At 39.8% G+C, this 22037-nt stretch overlaps 1 protein-coding gene, 1 long non-coding RNA gene and 6 other non-coding genes across 15 annotated transcripts; 7 read left to right on the forward strand and 1 right to left on the reverse strand.

Moving 5' to 3' along the window:
* Nucleotides 1–904: 904 nt before the first annotated feature.
* On the forward strand, nt 905–3310 carry LOC148356340 (uncharacterized). Of its 5 annotated transcripts, XR_015852031.1 has the most exons (9): nt 1357–1619; nt 1693–1719; nt 1895–1961; nt 2111–2160; nt 2333–2388; nt 2525–2562; nt 2717–2920; nt 3002–3043; nt 3141–3310. It is a non-coding gene; the product is annotated as an uncharacterized LOC148356340 (long non-coding RNA). The 5 variants fall into 5 exon arrangements; XR_015852030.1 differs by having other exon boundaries at nt 905–1619; nt 2717–3043; XR_015852029.1 differs by having other exon boundaries at nt 1362–1619; nt 3002–3310.
* On the forward strand, nt 2597–2660 carry LOC148356341 (small nucleolar RNA SNORD29). Its single transcript, XR_015852157.1, has one exon. It is a non-coding gene; the product is annotated as a small nucleolar RNA SNORD29 (small nucleolar RNA).
* LOC148356342 (small nucleolar RNA SNORD22) lies at nt 2956–3079 on the forward strand. The gene has a single exon (XR_015852156.1). It is a non-coding gene; the product is annotated as a small nucleolar RNA SNORD22 (small nucleolar RNA).
* Nucleotides 3195–3267, forward strand: LOC148356343 (small nucleolar RNA SNORD31). Its single transcript, XR_015852154.1, has one exon. It is a non-coding gene; the product is annotated as a small nucleolar RNA SNORD31 (small nucleolar RNA).
* Nucleotides 3311–3918: 608 nt separating the features above from the next.
* LOC148356344 (small nucleolar RNA SNORD31) lies at nt 3919–3991 on the forward strand. Its single transcript, XR_015852155.1, has one exon. It is a non-coding gene; the product is annotated as a small nucleolar RNA SNORD31 (small nucleolar RNA).
* Nucleotides 3992–4675: 684 nt separating this feature from the next.
* On the forward strand, nt 4676–4748 carry LOC148356345 (small nucleolar RNA SNORD31). Its single transcript, XR_015852153.1, has one exon. It is a non-coding gene; the product is annotated as a small nucleolar RNA SNORD31 (small nucleolar RNA).
* Nucleotides 4749–5168: 420 nt separating this feature from the next.
* Nucleotides 5169–5240, forward strand: LOC148356346 (small nucleolar RNA SNORD31). Its single transcript, XR_015852152.1, has one exon. It is a non-coding gene; the product is annotated as a small nucleolar RNA SNORD31 (small nucleolar RNA).
* Nucleotides 5241–8474: 3234 nt separating this feature from the next.
* On the reverse strand, nt 8475–21948 carry arl2 (ARF like GTPase 2). Of its 4 annotated transcripts, none has more exons than XM_088348335.1 (6): nt 21697–21948; nt 20891–20971; nt 14284–14394; nt 9761–9923; nt 8754–8834; nt 8475–8695 (listed from the first exon to the last, which is right to left on the reverse strand). In XM_088348335.1, exons 2-6 carry the CDS (start codon nt 20953–20955, stop codon nt 8561–8563), a joined length of 555 nt encoding a protein of 184 aa, XP_088204461.1. In that variant the 5' UTR covers nt 20956–20971; nt 21697–21948; the 3' UTR covers nt 8475–8560. The 4 variants fall into 4 exon arrangements, with proteins under 4 accessions (XP_088204461.1, XP_088204462.1, XP_088204459.1 ...); XM_088348336.1 differs by having other exon boundaries at nt 21857–21884; XM_088348333.1 differs by lacking the exon at nt 21697–21948 and having other exon boundaries at nt 20891–21210.
* Nucleotides 21949–22037: the final 89 nt, after the last annotated feature.

Here is a 22037-nt window from a genome sequence, read left to right on the forward strand (position 1 = left end):
GTCTTTCTCCTTTTTTATTTTTTACTTCTCTACTTTCATATCAATGTTCTTTTTCTATTTATTTCTGTTTCTTACTCTTTTTTTCTTTTTCTCCCTTTCTCTTTTCTCTTTCTTCTCACTCTGTATTTTCTCTCTTTCTCTCTAATGTACTGCTCTCCCAACCGTGAGAATGTTTTTTCTGCCGTTGCTAGCCATTTGGGTGCCCTATTTGTTTATTTACATTACACTTTCAAAAACACGAAAATTAAATAAGTCATTTTCTTTTGTTTTGGATTAATAAGGTAAGGACGTTTTAATTTGTTGTCTTGGTAAAATATTGTTTTAATATGCTTATTATGGGATTTTTGTTCGTAATTTAGTGCTGTTAAAATAATATTTTACATAGACAACAAATAATTCATACTCACCTTTTCAATCCCAAACGTTCATTGACAATCTGACAGTGAAAGCAGGCCAATTAGTGACACTTTTCACTATCTGACCAACACGATCATCCACTATCTGAGTTTGAGGGCTTTGTTTAAAAAATGTGATTATTAAACATGGCCTATCTCCATAAGACTGGAGATTCACCCCTTCTTTTCGAGAAATTTGGTTTATGCTGCTTTTATATTGTTTAACCATATTATTGCATATTATTAACACTTTTTTCAACGACCCTGATTTCTTTTGGTTCCCTCCTGGGCACTTGATGCCCTAAGTGCGTTATATGCGTTAGTGGGGCTACGCCCCTGCCCCCGAGTTATGACACCCCTGTATTAAGTTTTCCCTACCCGTTGTATTTATCCTCCAATCCGTTAGGTGGCAGTATTTAAACAAACGCCAGCAAATAAAAGAACGGGGCGTCTCTAGAATTTTAAAGAAAATGCTCATCCTGTTGATTTACACAACGTAGTATACACATTTTTGATCGTGTTTTTTTTATATATAAATGTATTAAATATAGTTTTTAAGTGCTTTAAAAATAAATAGCACAGCAGTAAATATTATTTTTACAAAAGTTTTTGAATGGGCGGAGTCTCGTTTCGAGTATATATATGAGGAGACGCCATTACTTCGTCCATTTCGTCGTCTTCCCTACAGCGAGGTGATTATAACCCAAGCCCTCTTTTTATTGTACAACTTTATGCGTGAATTAAAAATGTAACTCATTTATAATTACTCTTTAGTCCTGAAGCCACTTATAAACTGTGTTTTTTTGTTTGCTAAACGTAGAATACGGGGTACTTTTTGTATTAGCTTGGGCCATATCTGTTAGCTTAGCATCACACCTTTTCCCTATATTCTTTCATCATTTCCGACCCTTTAACGTCCCTTATCCCAGTTTAAATAAATGTTTAAACGACAATATTATTGGGACATTAGACGTTTTTTTTAATTAATATTTATTTTAATAAGTCTTTGCTCAAGTTTCCTTTCCATCGTCTCTCCAATGATGAGAATTTTCACAGACCTGTACTGAATGACTGTGATTGCATCATTTTTGATCTGAAGCGAGATTTTGGAAAGATTAACATCAACTACTTTGTCATTTGTAATCTCGTTGCTCATGCTAAAGCTAACCACGTGCCTTTCCATGCAGATGCCACATGCTGCTGCAGTTGGGCTAACCCACAAAGGTATTGACGCTTGATCAGATTAAATCCCAGCGTTTCATCAGTTCCTTCAATAAAGCATTGTTTTTCTTCACAGATGGGTCACACTCAAGCTATATTACAGGTAATTGTCTTTTAGTTTACTAATTAAGAATCATGCTGCAGGGATGTAAACTTTTGAACTCTCTCACTGACTTAAACTGGATGAGATATTAATTCAATCTGAGTGGCATGGAATTTTGATGACGAGATTGTTGCAAATATGACTGGACATTGATCTTTGATTTACCCTTGTGCAGATTGGTGTCGTGGTTGACTTCTTAAAACACGGCTTTTACATCAATGACTATCAAGCAGGACGTTAAGGTAATTTTCAAACACTTTAGTGGCTGCAATGATGAATCTTGGAACTCTCTCTTACTGATTATCCTTGAAGACAACTAGACCTGATTCTGAGCGGCCACAATTTCTCGTTCACATATTGTGGCTTTATTTTTAATCTATCTTGTTTGTAGATGGTGGGGAAACCTGAGATTGTTGGCTTAATTGCTGGCTGATAATAAAGGTAATGCTCCCCGAAAACGCACCATGTTTTCACACGTTAAAATGATGATTTATATACAAGCATATGGCTGAAACTTTTGATGTCAACTTGGATCCTGATTCAGTGCCCCTAGAATAAAATTGTCAACAATATTTGCACATGTAATGAGACGGTTTACTTTTTGTTGCACTAGCAATGTGCTGTCCATGGCATGAAGAGGCTGTCATATGTGATCCTGAAGCCCTCAAGGTAATTCTCCCTAAAATACTTAAATATGTTGTGTATACATTGACAAGCTGATGGCTAAAGATTTAATGTCAACTTCTTGGAAATGGTTCCTAATGCTTCTTGAACATTCACTGACCTTGCACTTCCCTTTTTACAGTGATATTGCAAATACATGATGAGGATGAGCCACAAAACGTAATTTATTTTTAAACTTTGCAACATTCTGAGGGTGTAGTGATGATGAACTTAGCTCACTTTGATTTTCTGTGAAACGACACGAACATCTGAACACCCTTGCAGCTCACAGCAATTTTTTGAAATTAAAAGAATACAAACTTTGTGTCCATAGGCTGAAGGTGAGTTGGTGTCCAGAAATCCTGCTGACGTTTGACTGAAAATGATGAGACACTTGGAATCTCGTTCGTCTGAATGCTGATGAGAGCACATGGCTGAATCGGTTCTCATACCAAAGTCAAAATCCCATTTCTGCTCCAAATTGACTTTTTGGTTTTGGTTTTTGTCAGATGTGACTGCATTTGGAACCACCAACCACGTAAGTAAAATATGAGGCCGTTGTTCAGCAAATTTCTTTAATGATGACATTTGCACATGTCTTACGCTGTGTTATTGCCAGTTCCTGTAAAGGAGAACCCTCTGGTGTTATCATGGCAACAAGGTGAATTCTTGTTGAGGTTTCAACTGTCTGAAAAGAAATTGCTGGACCATTTAGAGGGTTACACCAGCTTTAAGACTAACTTTTCTCTTCTTCACAGGTGGAAGGTGTCATTTTTGTGAAGGTGAGTGTTGTTGGGATGTGTCAACATTTTTGTGTCAATGATGATTACTGATACCGCCCCAGTCTGAAGATGGATGACTGACTGGTACTGTATCTGAGCCTCAAAAATTAAAGGGCACAATTTTTTTTAATTTTTTTTTTTTTTTTGCTCCAACAGTTGATGGGCCATTCAATAAGCGCAAAACTTAAGTGCATTCCTGGACATAATACTGCAGATTTTAATGCTAATCGTTCAAATCAAATGCAAGCGTAGTGAATACATGTAACACAATGAACAATTCAATAAATAGAATTTTCTAATCCAGCCCCAGTAATTTCCATACTATAGTTGCGTCAATGTCGAGTTGGTTTATTCCAAACTAGTAAATTACCTTTATTTTAATCTGGATGGAATGAGATGGCCCAGTCATTCCTTTCATTAAAGCGCAAGGTTTTTTTTTTTTTTCTTTGCGCGTTCCAGAAAAGCAGCCTTTTGTATGGATTATTCATAAGGCACTAGTTTATGTCCCTGTGGTGTGAAGTTCAACAAACCTCTCGCATTCGTTTTTCAGGCAGCTTATAGGTGGACACAGTTATGTCCCCATAAAAGGCCATTATGCGGACATTTTAAATTAACTATAGGTCTGCCTTTTCGTGTTATGGTTTAAGTACCAGCCACTGTTTCGGAAGTTTGAAAGCTAAATTTTTGTCCTTTCCCAGGTGGAAGGTCGCCATCTTGTGTGGAGGTAAGAGACTTTGTAATATGTCAACATTTTTGTGTCAATGATGATTACTGATACCGCCCCAGTCTGAAGATGGATGACTGACTGGTACTGTATCTGAGCCTCAAAAATAAAAATGCCCAAATTTCATTTCTTCATTTTTATTTTTTGCTGTAACAGTTGATGGGCCATTATAGAAGCAATGAACTTAAGTGCATTCTGAGACATAATACTGTAGATTTTAATGCTAATCGTTCAAATCAAATGCAAGCGTAGTGAATACATGTAAAACGATGAAGAATTCAATAAATAGAACTTTCTAATCCAGCACCAGTAATTTCCATACTATCGTTGCGTAAATTAACATCAAGTTGGTTTATTCCTAACTAGTAAAAAACCTTTATTTTAATCTGGATTGAATGAGACGGCCCAGTCATTCCTTTCATTAAAGCTCAAGGTTTTTTTTTGTTTTTGTTTTTTTTTTGCCCGTTCCAGAAAAGCAGCCTTTTATAAGGATTATTCATAAGGCACTTGTTTGCCTGCAACTCAGAAAACATGTCCCTGTGGTGTGAACTTCCACAAACCTCTCGCATTCATTTTTCAGCCAGATTATTGGTGCAAAATAGGTGGACAGTTGTGTCCTCATAAAAGGCCATTATGTAGACGTATAGGTCTGCCTCTTTGTGTTAAGGTTTAAGTACCAGCCACTGTTTTGGATGTTTGAAAGCTAAATTTCTGTCCTCCCTTTCCCAGGTGGAAGGTCGCCATTCTGTGTGGAGGTAAGACACTTTGTTAATGTGTCAACATTTTTTGTATCAATGATGATTCCTGTTACCGCCCCAGTCTGAAGATGAATGACTGACAGGTACTGTATCTGAGGTGCAAAGATTTATCGGTCCCAACAATGTTGTTTGCTTTTTGGTATGCCAGTGGTCAGATTTGGATGATGTCAATCACTTAAGATGAAATCAAATGCAGGCTATGCAAACATTTTAAGCCCAGGAATGGCTTATAGAAAAACATGCCAATCCGACCCAAATGTCTAAAATTTAATGATGGTTGTGTTAAAATATTTAGTTATTCCAGTTACAGCCATACTTGAGTACATTTCAAATGTCCTAAAAAGTCCATTATACTGGCATTCCAAGTCATTAAACTTCGGCTAGTATTTACTTTGGGATGCACCTTTTTAAGTGTTGAGGTATAAATATCAAGTTTGAAAGCCAACATTTTTGCTTATTTTTTTTCCCCTAGATGGGTGGTTGCCATTTTGTAGAGGTGAGTGTCCTTGCAATGTAAACTCTTGTAACAATGATGATTCCTTTACCGCCCCAGTCTGAAGATGAATGACTGAGTGGTATAGTATCTGAGCTACAAAGATAAAACATTATTATCAAACATTATCTGCATCCATTTATGTATACTTCCATTGACAGGTGAAAATTTCCAATTCTGGCGTCGGTGAAACAAGTGAAATCAAGTGTAATGTAACTAATGTGAAAATAAAGTTTTATAATTTGAATGTTACTCATGTGTCAATTTGATATGTCACTTAACTAGAATGCAACGATTAGAATTTCTATTCTGAATATTTTAAGTTTAATTATGAAAATTAAATGCCCTATGATTATACATAATTATTATATTGTGCAAAATCTAATATGTGACCAAGTAAATTTATCATCCTAGTCAAACTTCATACTATTTAAATCAGTGGTGCCAAGCTCCACTGTATAATTAAACTTGTAGATAGCATTTTCGTTCCCCATATCTAATTGTGTGAGTGGTATCAGGCGATACCTGCTCAAGAGAAGCACCACAGCAAATGGTGTCAACAAGCTAATGGATAAGGGATTAATTCCTTATGAATGGTAACTTGCAAACTAGTAAAATCTTATACTGAATTTATGGACACTTCCCGCTATTATGCAATTGATTCATTGCCTTGGAAAGCCTGACTTTAATATGACAGGTGTGAAATTGAATACAAAAATATTTGAGCTGAAACATGCCACATTATAGTATGTCATGGTAGTCTGCCAGATAATTCCGTCAGTATCCTTGTGTTGGAAAATAAAGATATAAACAAAAATACCCAATACGTTTTGCTAGTATTTAAATAGTCCTATGGGAAATACTCAATAAAATGGGGTGATGGTTTAATGTGGGCTTTTAGTCCACTGGCTGGATTTAAAGGGCCTCGTGGCATGAGGGGGAAATTGTCCGTGGAACACGACAGTGTTCGACAGTCTGTTGCTGAAGCCGAGAGGCATCCTTCATCTTGGCGCTGCCTCCCCAATACGCTGCCGCATAGAAGAGCACTTGCTACAAGTCTCAAATCATTTGCAGGAGCTTTTAGCAGATGAAGGACCCCAGCCTTCTGAGGAAATACATTCAGCTTTGTTTTTTGCAGGGTTCTTTAAAATGCTTAGTCTTAAATGGAATTAGACATGCTCAACTGGCTGTGAAAAGTCAAATCCAAATTTTGACAGTCAAGTGACTATAAAGACAAGAATGTTAGAACTTTTTACCATGACTGTGGCAACATGGCACAATCTAATATGGTGTTTGTGGTCCTTTCAGAGCAGACCTGTCTTGGGTCTAGCCATAATAGTCATAGTAACTTCTGATATATTTAGATCATGGTACGGTGTCAATCTAATGAAGTAGTTGTCCAACAGTTTTGCCTTGGCTATAAACTGTAAATTTGAATTCGAAAGCTAACGTTTAATAAGTCTTGAATATAACTTGCCATAAGCAGTTGGAAATCAATGTTCTAGGATTGTAAAATGCTGCGACAATATTAGCATCCCAAAGGTGACAACAACCAGAAGTATGTGTGTGGAGTCAAACTTTGGAACAATTTACAAGATGAGATCAAACAATGTCCAACTGTTCACGTGTTCAAATATAAATACAAAAAACATTACTGGCGGAATACAGAGATGAAGAAAATGGTATAGAAGAGATACGGTAAATTGGAAATACTGCGTTTAAAACTATGGTTAACTTTGTTATTATATCATAACTTATTATCATTGGTGTCACAGTGATGTTTGGTGACTAGTGGCATTATGATGTTGAGGGATGGTACTACAAAGTGTATAAAATATAATCATTATCTGACCTATGTAATGTGTGTATCCTTGAGATTGTGTTGTATTTAGACAAGAGATATCTATAGAATGAAACTAATAGGGAAGATGAAGGGGTAGGGAAAATAAGCGTCTGCTTCATACTACCCCTTTTCGAACAGTTTATGTTAACATTTTGTTATCGAGTCATTGTTTTTGTCCTGTTTAATGTTTGAAATAAAGGTTTATCTATTCATTCTCTTGCAGTGAGTGAGAAGGTGCCTTATTGTCGAAAAACATTACAATCAATGTTCCCTCTAAGCTGTGAGTGTGGGCAATTGCGCACTGCCCAGAGCTTTTCCGCGCAAAAAATCTAGCCAGCTCACAAAAATGAGGGCTCGGAATTGCTAATCAAGAAGCGAATTAAGTCAAAGTTACGGTGCATGAAGGTAAAAATACACGGGTTCCCCTGACGCTGTGTTATAAATGGAGTATTTTGAAGTTAATGTTGAAGTAGAACGAAGTTGAGTAAAGTTAGAGTTTGTCGAGAACCGGCTTCATCGGCTCAGCTCACTGAAAGGAAATGGCTCTTTCGTGTCCTAATCGTCTCTTCAGTTGTTTTTGCTTCTTTAATCCCAACATGAGCAAATATTATGTAAAATTATGCACAAAATGACAAAGGAAGGGGGGGAAAAAAATACCAAAATAAAAAAGTAGTGAAAAGCCGAGGAAAAAAAGAAACAAAAAGGAGGAGAAAAAAAGAAGGAAAATTTCATAAAAAAACAAAGGAAAAAAAGTAGAGAACAAGAAAAAAGTAACAGCTAGGAAAAAATAAACACAATGAGATTTTTTAAAGGATTCTTAAAAAAGTAGAAAAAAACAGAAAAAGTTTGTGTTGCATTCAAATAATTTCCAATTATATCAAGTTAATCTTGTTGCCAACATTGTACTTCACTTAAAAAAATGTAATTAAATACAGTTCTGTATTGTGCAACCGACTAAATAAGCCACCAAAAATGTTAGTATTATGCGACAAAACATACCAGGGAAATGAAATGCATTTCTATAGCGCTTTTCAAGTCAATGACTTCCCAAAGCGCTTTACAGTGTGCTCCACATTTCCCAATAGCGGCCTTGCAGCCATGTAAGGCGCTAACCTGCTTATTGGGGGTATTAGGGGTTCAGTGTCCTACCCAAGGACACTTCAACATGTAACACGGACAAGCCGGGATTCGAACTGGGATCCCTTGATCCCAAGACGAGCGCTCTACCTCTTGAGCTACTGCCGCCCCAAAGGGGGAAAAAAATGGAAATCTTGTGAAAGAATTGTAAAAATAAATACCGTTTGCAATAATCCATGAGTCAATTCATTCAAAAGTGAAAAATAATTTTGCATTGCCGGAAACTCAGCAAAATGTCAAGTTTTGAACATTTTTGATAAATAGTTGCCACACTTGGGATTGCTGTTGCTCACTGTTGTTTCAACGTTGCACACCGACTGTGGAATATTAGAGGGAAACATTGATTACAATGTGCTGAAATCAAATAATTTAATGCTCCACGGTACTAAAACAATTGGCCACAAAAAAAAGGACGTCCTCAGTTGGGACGAGTATAATGCATTAATCTGCATTAAAGAGCCTGGCGGCAATATCATCCACCAACCAGTCCACTCCTGCCAATAGATTTTGGCCTGTCACTGCACTACATCCCATGATGCACCAGTGGTGGTTCTTGATGTCATCCAGAGCTAACGCCTGCAGACAAACAATTGTGTGTGTGATGATTTTAAAGAAATACAGAAAAATGCCTTACCGCTTGGATCGCTGATTCTGACAAGCTCCCCGGTAAATCTTGCTTGTTTGCAAACACCAACAATGTGGCACCAAGCAACCGCTGCAAGTAGAATTTCCGTAGATATCAAATACAATCCCATTTATTGTCTGGCTGGCAGAGTTCATGTCTTGGGAACCTCCTGCGTGGGTTCAAATCCAGCTCCAGACTTCCTGTGCGGAGTTTGTATGTTCTCCCCGTGCTTGCGCGGGTTTCCTCCGGGCACTCCGGTTTCCTCCCACATTCCAAAAACATGCATTTCAGGTGAATTGGCCGGTCCAAATTGTCCGTAGGTGTGAATGAGCGAGTGAGTTGTCTGTCCCTGTGTGCCCTGCGATTGGCTGGCAACCAGTTCAGGGTGTCCCCTGCCCACTGCCCGATGATTGCTGGGATGGGCTCCAGCACCCCCGTGACCCTACTGAGGATAAGCGGTGCAGCTAATGAGATGAGACAATTTCGCTATATCTGACAATATGACGTTTTAACATTTTTTTCCAACATTTTTAACAGCAATTAAACACACAATTTCATTATATCATATTAATGCGTGAGTGCGTACGTTCGCGTTATCGTAATCTTCCGTACTAAAGATTAGCCTGGGTTAGCTTTATGTTTACGTTAAACATTCAAGGTAAACATTCAGGGTGTTGGAACGGAGCCCCCTTTCCAATGAACCGCTCACCACTTGTTGTGGAGACCCGGGTGCTAAATGACTTGTAAACGACCTGATTTTTAAATTTTTACACGTTCATGTTAGCGTAATCTTTCGTACGGAAGATTACGATAACGCGGACGGCGGATTAGCCTGGGTTAGCTTTATGTTTACGTTAAACATTCAAGGTAAACATTCAGGGTGTTGGAACGGATTAAAACGATTTACATTATTTTTAATGGGAAAAATGATTTCTGGGATCGAACAAATCGGTTTTCGAACAGGGTTCTGGAACGGATTATGGTCGAGAACCGAGGTTCGGCTGTATTGTTAGTACCTCCTCCATGAGCAGCTTGTGAAGCTCCTGCTTGCAGTCTTCCATTCGTTGTCTGTCGGCACTGTCCACCACCCACACCAGACCGTCCGTGCGCTCAAAGTAGTTCCTCCAGTAAGAACGCAGAGACTTTTGCCCTCCTACGTCCCAAATGTTCAACTTGTAGCTACAAGGGCACACAAAATGGACACTGACGCTATCGGGAAGGTGCGCCATTTATAGGCCTCATCACAGTATCATCCCAGGATGTTGAAAGATATTTTATTTAATTGACTATAAGGGATTTTACAAATTACAGTTATTGAATGGAATGAAGATTTTTCACAGAAAAGGCTGAATTTTGATAGCTGGGCACTGACGAGGGGAATTAGGCCTTGTTTTGATAAACGCTTAGCATTGTTTTGAGCTGATGTGAGATTCCTTTAGACATGGCGGCGCCTTTCGGCAAGGAGGTGGTGAAGCTGGCACCAGACCCGCCCCTGTCAGACGAGGTGGGGGCCACGTGGGGATTTCCTGGCCCGCCCATGGGGGGTGGCCGGCGCCCCGACGTGTGAAAAGACGGAAGGAGAGACATAAGAGACATCGTGAGAGGGGGGCTCGATGCAGACTAATTACACTAATTCGACAATAATTTGGCTAAATTCGATTGAATTCACTTAGTTAAATTCTTTAAGAAAATAAATCTGCCCTGTGTGAAAATGCCAGGTATCTTTGTTCATGTTCCTGTTAAGAAACGAGCATGCATTGTTAGGAGAATGAAGTTTGTGTTTGGTTAATGGAGTCAGATAACTAATTCGAACAATTTGGTAAACGCTACATTTGTAATATAGTTTTTTTTCCCTAACAATTTGTAAAGACTGTTGACCTAAAACGGCAGGAGTGGCAATACGAGTTTGAGAGGATTTGTATATTGAGTTGCATTTTAGAGTCGCAATTTACAAAATCAAGATCCCAGCTATTAGGGGTACGGGTGCAAAAATTCAAAATTTCACCCCATAACCAGGCCATCAGACTTTTGAGGCGCCTATGTCTGTGCGGTGTCACCAGTCACTGGAGTAAGTCATGCCTCATACAGTACGTCACAAAAGTACACCCCTCACATTTCTGCAGAGATTTCGTTATGATGTTACTGGAAATATATCCTCTGGTCTGATGAGACAAAGACTTATTTAGCTCAGATCGTGTGAAGCATGTAGTGGCAACCAGGTGAGGAGTACAAACTAAACTTCAGGCATGGTGTCGGTAATGTCATGGTTTGGGGCTGCATGAGTGCAACTGGAATTGGGGAGTTGCATTGTTTATGCCAACACAAATCATGCACTGTGAAAAACTAAAGCAGACTATGATCCCCTCCCTCCAGAAACTGGGTCGTAGAGCAATGTCCCAGCCTGACAATGACCTCAAATACACTTCTAAGATGACCAAGGATTTTCTAAAGGGGCTAAAAGGAGAGGCATGTCATGTCTCCAGATCTAAATCCAATAAAAAACCTTTGTGGCATCCTCAAGCGGAAGGTGGAGGACAAGATGTTAAATATCCCCTAGCTCAGTCGTGGAGGAGTAGAAGTGCATTTCAGTGGCAATTTGTGAGGCTTTGGTGAAATCTCCGGCCAGGAGGACTAAAGTGGTTCTACAAAATCATACTGGCCACACAAAATATTGAACTTTAAGAACTTTTACTTAAGGGTGTACTCGCTTTTGCTACCAGGGGTTCAGCTACTAATGGCTTTTTTTAGTTTTTTGAGGGGGAATATTAATTTGTACTGATATAAAGCTTTCTACAGACTACCTTTCATTGTGTCAAAGCGATTTTTCAATAGTGTTGTTTAATTACTGTAAATTCCGGACTATAAGACGCTACTTTTTCCCTAACTTTCAACCCTGCGGCTTATTCAGTGATGCGGCCAATTTATGTAATTTTTCTAACGGCCGCTAGCGGCGTTCGAGTGCTGCTACCATTAATTGCCCTGTCAAAGCTATATTATTATTATTAAAGCTTTGAAAACTCTCGGTGTACCGTCTTTCTTTGTAAATATGTGTAACCCATGTATAATATGTATTTGCAACTGTATATTTTTGTAATGTATTTATTTGTATTTATTTTAGGACACTTATTCTGATATGTTTTGCACGGATGAACCAAAATGAGGGGCGGAACAAACGCAGGGTGCCGAGTTGAAGTGGGGACCGCTAAAGGTGAGGGACAGACAAGGAAAGAAGAGGGGGTAAAAAGTTGGTTAAAGAAAAAGGAGTTGCGTGAGTAAATGTGTTCATCTGATATATTTTTCCCATCCTTACCTTTGGAAATATACACTTTTTTCCTTGGATTACTTTCAACGGGACCCGGACTCTGCAGGTCTGTATCAAACCTTAAGTACCGGTATCATTTTCCGTTCATTTTGCTGGCTGTGATTTTTGGACTATGGACTTTAATGAAGGACATGTAGTTTCAATCGCGGGACTTGAAGTCTGGTTAGGGTTAATTTTGTGTCTGTGTTACATGTTTAAATGTGGGCGCATGCGGCTTATATACAGGTGCGGCTTATGTATGTACAAAATCGGTTTTCCTCTCAGAATGTGGTGGGTGCGGCTTATAATCAGGTGCGCTCTATAGTCCGGAATTTACGGTAAACATTATGATGAAATCTGCAGAGGTGTGAGGGGTGTACTCACCTTTGTGACATACTGTATCATTGGAAAGCTTAAATGCTTGACATTTAAGATATGCTTACATAGAAACCCTTTCAAAATGTAGTCATCACAGAAACATCTATCAGTCTGAAACAGGGTACCCGAAAACTATAAAGCCGGGATAGTTCACTAATAACGTCCCCTGATAGTCAGTTAATGAAATGATTCTCATCCAGGACCATAGAGTGAATATAACAGTGTGGGATATTTACTCCATACCACAAGATAATGCCGATACATGTATAAAAATATATATTAAAAAATCCGCCTAAAAGCATTTCTGCATCATTAAACGTTCCTTGTTGTAATCCATCTGATTCTCTCCATAATTCCTGTTTACAAATTAACAAGACTCGTGAAATTAGTTCCTATATGACAGTTAGCCACTGCCTTTTTGTCTCAACCAATTGAAGGCTTTTCATGGTCAACAGCCTGCATCATCCTAAGGGGCCTGTATTGATAAAACTGGCGTCCTTCAGCTCTGAATATCTTTAGCCAGTAGTAACCAATTTAAATAAGAATTCACACATCCGTTAGCCAAAGACATTCAGAAAAGAACGATATGCAGATGTATGGAGTGTCTATGAATAACACCCCAAAATAAACGTCTTTTTTAAACACCATTATCACAAGCAAGTGTGCACAATAGTGATCGAGACGCAGAAAGAGAAGTCAAACATTTACGACTCTTTCAAAATGTTTAAAATAATTTTCCAAAATAAAATACACAGTTCTATAGGTTTTAGATCTGGGAACTGGTTGTCTCCAGATGGACACTTTTGGAAACAACTATACTTACTCTCAGAAAAATGTGTAGAATGCAACGTTTAGTTTTTCAGATTGTAATCAAAATTGACAAGGTACCAGGTACTGCCACCTGTTTTCCAGCTAAGATGACCATGCTACACTCAGCTGGCGTTTGAATGCAAAAAAAAAAAAAAATCAGGCGAGAATAAAAATTTGCTATTTCTGTGTGTTCCCACTCAGATGACTCAATGTTAAGTAACAGGCTCAATGTAGCCTAATGTAAAAATGAAATGATCTGCATTTATATAGCACTTTTGAAGTCAATGACTTCCCAAAGCGCTTTACAATGTGCTCCACATTTCCCAATAGCGGCCTTACAGCCATGTAAGGCGCTAACCTGCTTATTGGGGGTGTTAGGGGTTCAGTGTCTTACCCAAGGACACTTCGACATGTGACACGGACGAGCCGGGATTCGAACTGGGATCCCTTGATCCCAAGACGAGCGCTCTACCTCCTGAGCTACTGCCGCCATGTATGACATAAGAGTACAGTTTCTTCTTCACAAATCTATTCAAGTAAAAAGTAAAGGCATTTAAAATTACTACTAGAAGTACAAAATGTCTCAGAGCTTATTCAAGCAAATTTCCCAGAGTAAATGTAACTCGATACTAAACACCACTAAAAATATGAACTGGTAATCTCAGCCACCTTTTTCATCCTTTCATCTTGCTGAAATAAAAAGGGATTTAATAAACTAAAATTAACGGTTTTATTTTCGTGTTGACTTTAATCACTATAATAAAGTCGCTGTCTTAATGCACGCACAAACCTTTTGCTCATTTAAGATGTTACTATCTAGAATCCAATTTTTCTGTCACTTAATGTCAAGTAACAGGCTCAATGTAGCCTAATGTATGACATAAGAGTACAGTTTCTTCTTCACAAATCTATTCAAGTAAAAAGTAGATTGGTTTAAAAATACTCCTAGAAGTACCTCTAAGCTACTCGTATTTAAACACGGAAATGGGTTTGTTAGCTTTTCAGGACTTCAAACCCCGTGCATCACCATGACCCGGGAAGAGTTCTTACTCTCTGTGCTCCAACGTGACGATTCTGAAGCCCAGAGTCGGCGGGATGGTGCTTATGTCCTCGTCGTTCAATCGCTTCACAACGGTCGTCTTTCCAGCATTGTCCAAACCTCTGCACGAGTCAGGTCAAGGAAATAAACAAAATTCTTCAAAATGCATACCTGTCAACCTCAGCCAAGTGCTCCCCTTATTAGTGATAATAAACCCTACAAACACTTCTTTAAATCTACAGATTTTTCACATTTAAACAAGAAAATCTTGGCTGCTTTATTTTGAAGAGAGACTAACCAGATAAACTACTCAAAAGATTGAAATTACAGTTGCCTTTTTATCAGTTAAAAACAATTATATGAATTCTAGGCTAAAATAAATCAATTATCACCAAGAAAATTGTGTTTCTTTTACATAGTGGAGTCCCTACCTAGTGTTCGCGGCCATGTTTGTTTATCCCTTTCTGCTAGGCTGGGCTCATAGACTAGTTTTTTTTGCTTTAGACAATACAGTGCCATCTAGTGGACAAATATTACACGCAGTGTTTTACAACCAGTGCGCCGAGGCAAACTAGTGTGCCGGGAGACCTCTAGTGTGCCGCTGTTGTTGTTGTTGAGTCACTCAAGGCGCCTAAGGATAATCCTCAGTAGCGCTAGACTCGCTTGTGGGAGGCTCCGTAGTTCTCCGCAGGAGAATCCCAGCTGGCGGTGGTATCGGGCAGACTGGAGTGCCAGAGATGCTCGGCCGATTCTTCGTCCTCACAGCAGAGACGGCACCGATCGTCTTCGCATTTCCCCGTCAAATGTTGCCATCTTCGGAGGGAGGGGTGATGACCGGGCCGGAATCGTATAAGATTGACAAGGTCTTTCTTTGAGAGCTGGGATTCTTCCTCCGGGTTGTGGTGGGAAGAGGTAAGAGAAATGAGACGTGGGTGGGTAGATGGGGGGGATTTGCAGCTCCTGTGAATAATGGCGAGCCGAGTTTGTGGGTCTAGCGGGGCGGTAGGTTGAGGGAGGGCCGAGCCTAATTTAGCCTGCTCGTCTGCAAAGACATTACCCGGGAGGTTGCAGTGACCCGGGACCCAAATAAGCCGGATGCTCTTGGATGGGTAGAAGGCCGCAATTGAGGAGTTAAGGGACAGGAAGGAGGGGTCTGTTATATTAGGGTTGGAGAGAGCTTGGAGGAGGGACTTGCAATCCGTGATGATGGAGGCTGAGGACCAGTCGTTATTGTGGTCTAGCCAGGCGATTGCAGCGATCATGGCAGACTTTTCGGCCTGAAAAGAACTGCTAAAGGTCTGGTTGGCACATGCCAGGAGTGGATTAGTGTGTTGCCTTTAAAGATGACCACTCCAGCTCCTCCATTCTCCGTACCGTTGAGGGTGGAACCATCGGTGAATATATACAAGTCAGTTGGGCCCAGATCCGCAAGGGTTTCCTCTGCAGTGGCAAGTTGTTGGGCAGGGGATGCGGACTTTGGGATGGGGGTGAAATGGATGGGTGGTGGGGGCGCCAGAGGCCACGGAATATTAGGGTCATGTACAGACTCCGAGTCCACTGGCGTGAGGTTGAGAGAGGATAAAATGGCGGTTGTGGAATTACGCCAGTCCTCTCTCTTGAGGCGTTTAGGACCGTGCTTTTGGAGGAGTACTCTCCTGTGATCGTTGGGAGGGAGGTGGAACCATTCATCAGCTTTCCTAAGGCTGGCAAGCTGAAGTCGGGAGGAGAGCGGTGGGAGCTGGGCTTCATGGAGGACATAGTCGATGGGAGTAGATTGAAGTTGGCCCGTAATTGCTCGAGCCGCGTCCGATTGTGCCCTCTCCAGTTTCTGGATATTGGCGTTGGAGGCACAGAGCGCCCAGGCAGGAGCTGCATATTCAGCGAGCGATCTGACGGTGGCAATGTAGATCGTCCGCATCTCCAAGGGCCGCCATCCCCAAGACGTGCCGGTCAGTTGTCGCAGGAGATTGGATCGTTGCTTCATGACTTGGCTCAAGTGCCGGACGTGCTCATTGAAGGTCAGTCGGCGATCGTATCGAACCCCCAGGAAAGTGGGAGTAGGATTCATCTTGAGTCTCAAACCCCCTACAGTGATGTTTGGGCACCAAGAGGATTCCGCAGCGTCCATGGAAAAGAAGGCGACTTCTGACTTCGCCGTGTTGAGGGTGAGATGATTAATAGTGGCCCATTGGTTGACTTTGGCCGCCTCTGACTCTAGTCCAGGGGTGTCAAACTCATTTTACCTCGGGGGCCACACGATAGGACAAATATTCTCTCAGGGGCCGGACGAGTAGTTTAGAGAGAAAGAGAAAAGGGGAAAGCGAGAGAGGGAGAGAGGGAGAGATAGAGAGAGAGAGAGAGTGAGAGAGAGTGAGAGAGAGCGAGCGAAAGAGAGAAGGGGAGAGCAGGAGAGAGGGAGCAAAAAGTGAAAGAGATGGCAAGAGAGAGAGTAAAAATTAAAAGAGAGAGAGCAAAAAAGGAAGCGGGAGAGAAAGAAAGCAAAAAGCAAGCAAGCGAGAGCAAGAGAAAGAGAAAAAAGAGTGAGCAAGAGAAAGAGAAAAAAAGAGAACAAAAAAAACAAGAGAGAGCGAAAAGCAAGCAGGAGAGAAAAAAAGCGAGAGAGAGAGAGAGAGAGATCAAAAGAGAAAAGGGGAGAGTGAAAGAGCAAAAAGTGAAAGAGAGAGCAAGAGAAAAAAAGAGAGAGCAAAAGCGAGAGAGCGAAAAGCAAGCAGGAGAGAAAGAAAGCAAAAAACAAGTGAGAGAGAGAGAGCAAAAGAGAAAAGGGGAGATTGAGAGAGGGGAAAGTGAGGGAGGGAGCAAAAATTGAGAGAGAGAAAGAAAGAAAGAAAGAAAGAAAGAAAGAAAGAAAGAAAGAAAGAAAGAAAGAGAGAGAGAGAGAGAAATAAATAAATAAATACAAGTACAGTGTCTTTGTTCGAGGCACGTGGCTTTGGCACGTATCTCAACCTGCAGCCTGTTTTTCTCTTGCGCTCCCCTCACCCTTGTCTCGCGGGCCGGATTCGATCCCTTAGCGGGCCTAATCCGGCCCGCGGGCCGCCCGTTTGACACCCCTGCTCTAGTCTCACCGCCACTTCTTCTTTATTACGGCCGCTTCAGACCAGCGCCAAGTCATCAGCATAGCCGGAGACGAGGGTGGATGATTCGAAAGAATCTAGAAGGTCGTTGATGTAGATGGTAAAAAGGAGTGGAGATAATACCGAGCCTTGGGGGAGGCCTTCTTTGAACGTCCGGCAGCATCCCGTAGTCCCATTAACCCTCACACGTGCCGTACGATTGGTGAACCAGGCCTTAGTCCACTCAACAAACCGGAGAGGTACGCCAATGTTCAGCATCTTTTGGCGCTGTTGTAGAATGTGCATAATAACTAATGTTAAGTATGTAGGCATTTGGTGAAGGTTGTGGGATGACGTTGTAGCAAGAGGTCACAAGCTGATATGATCAGGGAGCCGGGGCGGATGACCTTTACGAGATATCTTAACTTTATTTGTGAACACTATAAAAGCCAATGTTGAATGTTTAGAACTTTGAACGTGTCCCGAATGCAATAAAGCGGGTTCCCTTTCCGCCATATCTCCTCTCTGCGTATTTTTTGGGGCGACGCCCAACGACGGTCTCTCCAAAACCGCAGGAAATTTCCCGATATTATCCTTCCATAAAAAAGCATGCCATTGTTTAGTATGTTTCCGTTTATTCCAGTGGTCAGCCAAAAAATTTTGACATTCATCTACTCGGCAGCAGTTTCCTATTATTTTACCCATTCAATATTAATTATTAGGTAGACAGGGAAATGTTATAAGTTATTTTGTTTGATAAAGCTTTTCAGTATTGCACTCCAATAGAAATAATACAATTAATCAGGATAAAAATTTTGCTTTTGGATTGATAATTTCTTATTTGGAAAAAAAAACAAACAGAAAAAGTCGTACTGGCATATCTTTTTGCTCATTTTAAGAATTCTTTTTATACTATTTTTTTTAGAAAAAGAAAATAAATATGTAGTAAAACTTATTAAAGTGATAACTATAATAAAATCCCAAATTACTGTAAAATTATTAACCAAAATAAATAACCTGTATTACCTCCAGATTCACAAACAATGATAAAAAATGTTACACTGTCAATTTAGGCGACATGATCATTTATTAAAATTAGAAACAATTTAATTAATATCTTAACATTTTCGACAGAGTGTGGCTCAAGATTTTTTTCGACTAAAAAAAGTGTGCCTCGGCTCGAAAATGGTTGAGAAACACTGGTCTAACGCATAAAACGGTAGTATTGGCGAGTATGTAATCTCGAATAAAAACAAAATTTGTGTCAACGAGTAGATTTTATTTACCAAATAAATATAATAAACAATTATTTCAGTCGTTTTCTTAATTCTTTCCCCGATAGCAGTCAATTTTATGTATCTTATTATAGGATACTAGGGTTTAATCTTGGTGGGGGCACTTTTTAAAAAAGTGATCTCATATTAGTGGGAACAAAACAAATGTTTGATATTGGTGGGGGCATGTCCCCTCCGTCCATGACAAAACTACGCCCTTGATAGGATAATTTCAGAGTTTGGCGCGACAATATTAGCAGTGTCTGAAATAGCATCTGCCCAGACGTTTTTTTTCAACTTACAAAATGTCTCCGCCCGGGTGGCCAACAACTTCCTCAAGGAGAAAAACAAAAATGTTTGTTTTTTTTTGTTTTGTTTGCAAATAAAACGTTTTATTCCGATTTCGAAATCTTCGTTCGTTTTGGAAATTTCAGAATTACCGTACATTTGGAAATTTCGGAACTTTGTTCGTTTGGCAATTTGTGTACTCGGCAGCCAATCAGAAGCCTGCATCGAATAACTTTGTGCTTCCGGACTTTCCCGAGCCTTATAAGGTCGTGCATTTGCATAACATTTTCCAAAGTAGACGTGCAGAGAACACAAGAAAAATGGAGAAGTGGTAAGGAATTGTTAAGATTTGTCAATTTAATAGCGCTCTTACCCGTGGTATTGCGGTAAGACGTTTTCCATTGTGTGACGCACCATTTTTCATTTTGCAAATTGATCGCCATGTTGTATCGAATGGAGCTGTGTTCTTGTTTTGCTTGCTGTTGAAGAATAAATATGCTCAAAGACTGAACCACCATGTCCTGCTTATCTTCTCACGCATGAGGAAACTGCACTCTGACATATCCTTCCCAGGAATCAAGCCAAAACCTCAGCCCCAGAGGAAACATTCAAAAGAAGCTAACAAAATTGATGTCGCTACATAATGTAAACGTACATTAAAAGCGTCGTGGAAAGAGAAGTTCACTTGGCTTGTACAGTGGAAGCTCGGTTTTTGAACGCCTCTCAGTTCAAACAAATCGGTTCTCGACCAAAAATTTCGAGAAATTCTTGCTTCGCTTTTCGTTCAAAAAAATCGGAGTTCGAACGCCGGTACGCTAGGGTGCGATGCTGAGCGGCGTACGGGTGTAGATTGCCCCCACCCCTCGTGAAGAACTGTTATGACGTGCGCGCGCACTTCTTTTTGCTTTCGCTTTAGATATCGGTGAACGGAGTGTTTTAGCCCCTAATTATGCCTCCGAAGAAGGTCGGTGCAAGCAGCAAAGTTGCTACAGGTGAAAAAAGAAGGGTAGTGCGTACAACTAATGCATTTAAGAAAGAAATAATAGCAAAATATGAAGAAGGTGTGCGAGTTTCCGATCTAGCTATACATACAGCATGGCTTCTGCTGAGCACCACAAAGGTAAGAAATCCTATTCATAATTCTTTTCTTTATCCTTTAACCGCTCACCACTTTTTGTGGAGACCCGGGTGCTAAATGACGTGTAAACGACCTGATTTTTTTAGTTGTACACGTTCATGTTAGCGTAATCTTTCGTACGGAAGATTACGCTAACGCGAACGTACGATTAGCCTGGGTTAGCTTCATGTTTACGTTCATGGTAAGCGTTCGGGGTGTTGGAACGGATTAAAGGGATTTTACATTACTTTTAATGGCAAAAACGGTTTTCGAACAGGGTTCTGGAACGGATTATGGTCGAGAACCGAGGTTCCACTGTAGCAGACGACCACATGGCATGAATGAAGATGAGTAAATACAGGGACATACTGATGGCAGATGGAAAACAGCGATGTCATATTCATGCAATGAATGTTATAAATAGATTTATAATAAACTTAAATTTTTTGCGTTTTTCTGTTATACATTCTGATTATCAATCCTTAATACTTTGCAACAATGTTTTTTCTTGCAATTCGTCGTCTTATTGGGTTTCAAGTTGTGAAAAATGGGGAAGCAACTTTAAGTCATGAGTTTCATCCACTGATATTATCTATTAAAATTGATGACCGAGACGATACGGATTTAAGCCAAAATGGGCAAGACGAGATCGGTACTAATTACCTTTTATAACGTAGATCATTTTAAATGATCAAAAACGTATTAATACAGGGAGAACGTATATGTTGACAGGTATGGTAATGGATCAGTAAACCAAATAATGGTATCGATCCCGATTGTCTCGTGCATCATCAAAATTCAATACAAAACGTTAGCATTATTATACCAACTGCAGGAACATGCAAGCCCTTTGGAAAAAGGATACAATATGAGTAGTCGCATCTCGCGCTCCTTCTGCTTCATTTTCTTGAGAATGGTCAATAACCCCATCTTGAGGTCTCGCTTTCTGAGATAATTCAAAACACAAATTGGAGAAGTTTCGTGTCCTGCTGTAGTTGAAGTGGCTCTCGTGTGGACGCGGAAGTAGTAGACGCTAGCGCGGCGTCCTATTGGTCAGATTGCTGTTGACGCTAGCCAATATTGAAGGGGAATTTTATGCCGCATTCAATATACTGGGAATTCATAAAATTAGTTTATCAAGGTTGAGATGGGGGGGGGGGTGCGGTCTTTTCTAAAGTCTCCACACACAGCGTTGTGTTTTCTAATCATTTGACTTTAAAAAGTAGTAGATTTTTGTCGCGCACTCTTTATTCGTGGGCAAAAACAATCTATCTTCATATCATCAATATATAAATAGAATAAAACATGTTCTTGTTTAAAACCGGAAGTGGCAAATGTTTTACCAAAACGGAATTCGATTGAGATTAATCGAGCGGTTTATTTTCGCAGAAAAACGAAAAGAAAGCAGGATTTAAATACTCGTCTTGAGGCAAGATTTTTTTTGTTGTTGTTTAAATTTGAAAGTGCTTAAAAAAAAAAAAAAAGATCGATGTTTTAAGGGGCGGAAATAAGTAGTGTTGGTAGGTATTCAGCATTTGCACTTAATGTTTAACATGTTAAAATATTAATTTATTAAAAACATGACTTTATTAGTCTTAGAGATAAACCATTTCAGGGTTTAATTGTCTTGTAGATGGAATTGTAGAATAAAATATTGTCATACATGCTTACCTTTTGACATTAAGATCGGTGTACAATTTTACACAATTTGAAATTATGTTTTAAAAAAAACGAAAAAAGACGGAGAAAGTTTGATTTTTTTATATATTTACAATTTGTTTTTTTGCTAAGTGATATAGAAATGCACGGTTCCAGAATCAAATATTGTTACCGCTATTTTCGCGTTTACAACGTGTAATCAGCTCGTGTGTTTTTCCAGAGTAATTATTAGTACAATTTGTAATTCCTGACGTGAAATAACGCATTGTTTTGCCTCCTCTCGTCTTCGTTGTGTTTTCTTTTATTCCACTTTTCGTGGATTTCGTGCAGTCGAAATGGGCACGGCGTGCGTG

The sequence above is a fragment of the Urocampus carinirostris genome, chromosome 11 (assembly GCF_059441175.1).
Source record: "Urocampus carinirostris isolate Australia breed hairy pipefish chromosome 11, RoL_Ucar_1.0, whole genome shotgun sequence".
Taxonomy (NCBI): Eukaryota; Metazoa; Chordata; class Actinopteri; order Syngnathiformes; family Syngnathidae; genus Urocampus; species Urocampus carinirostris.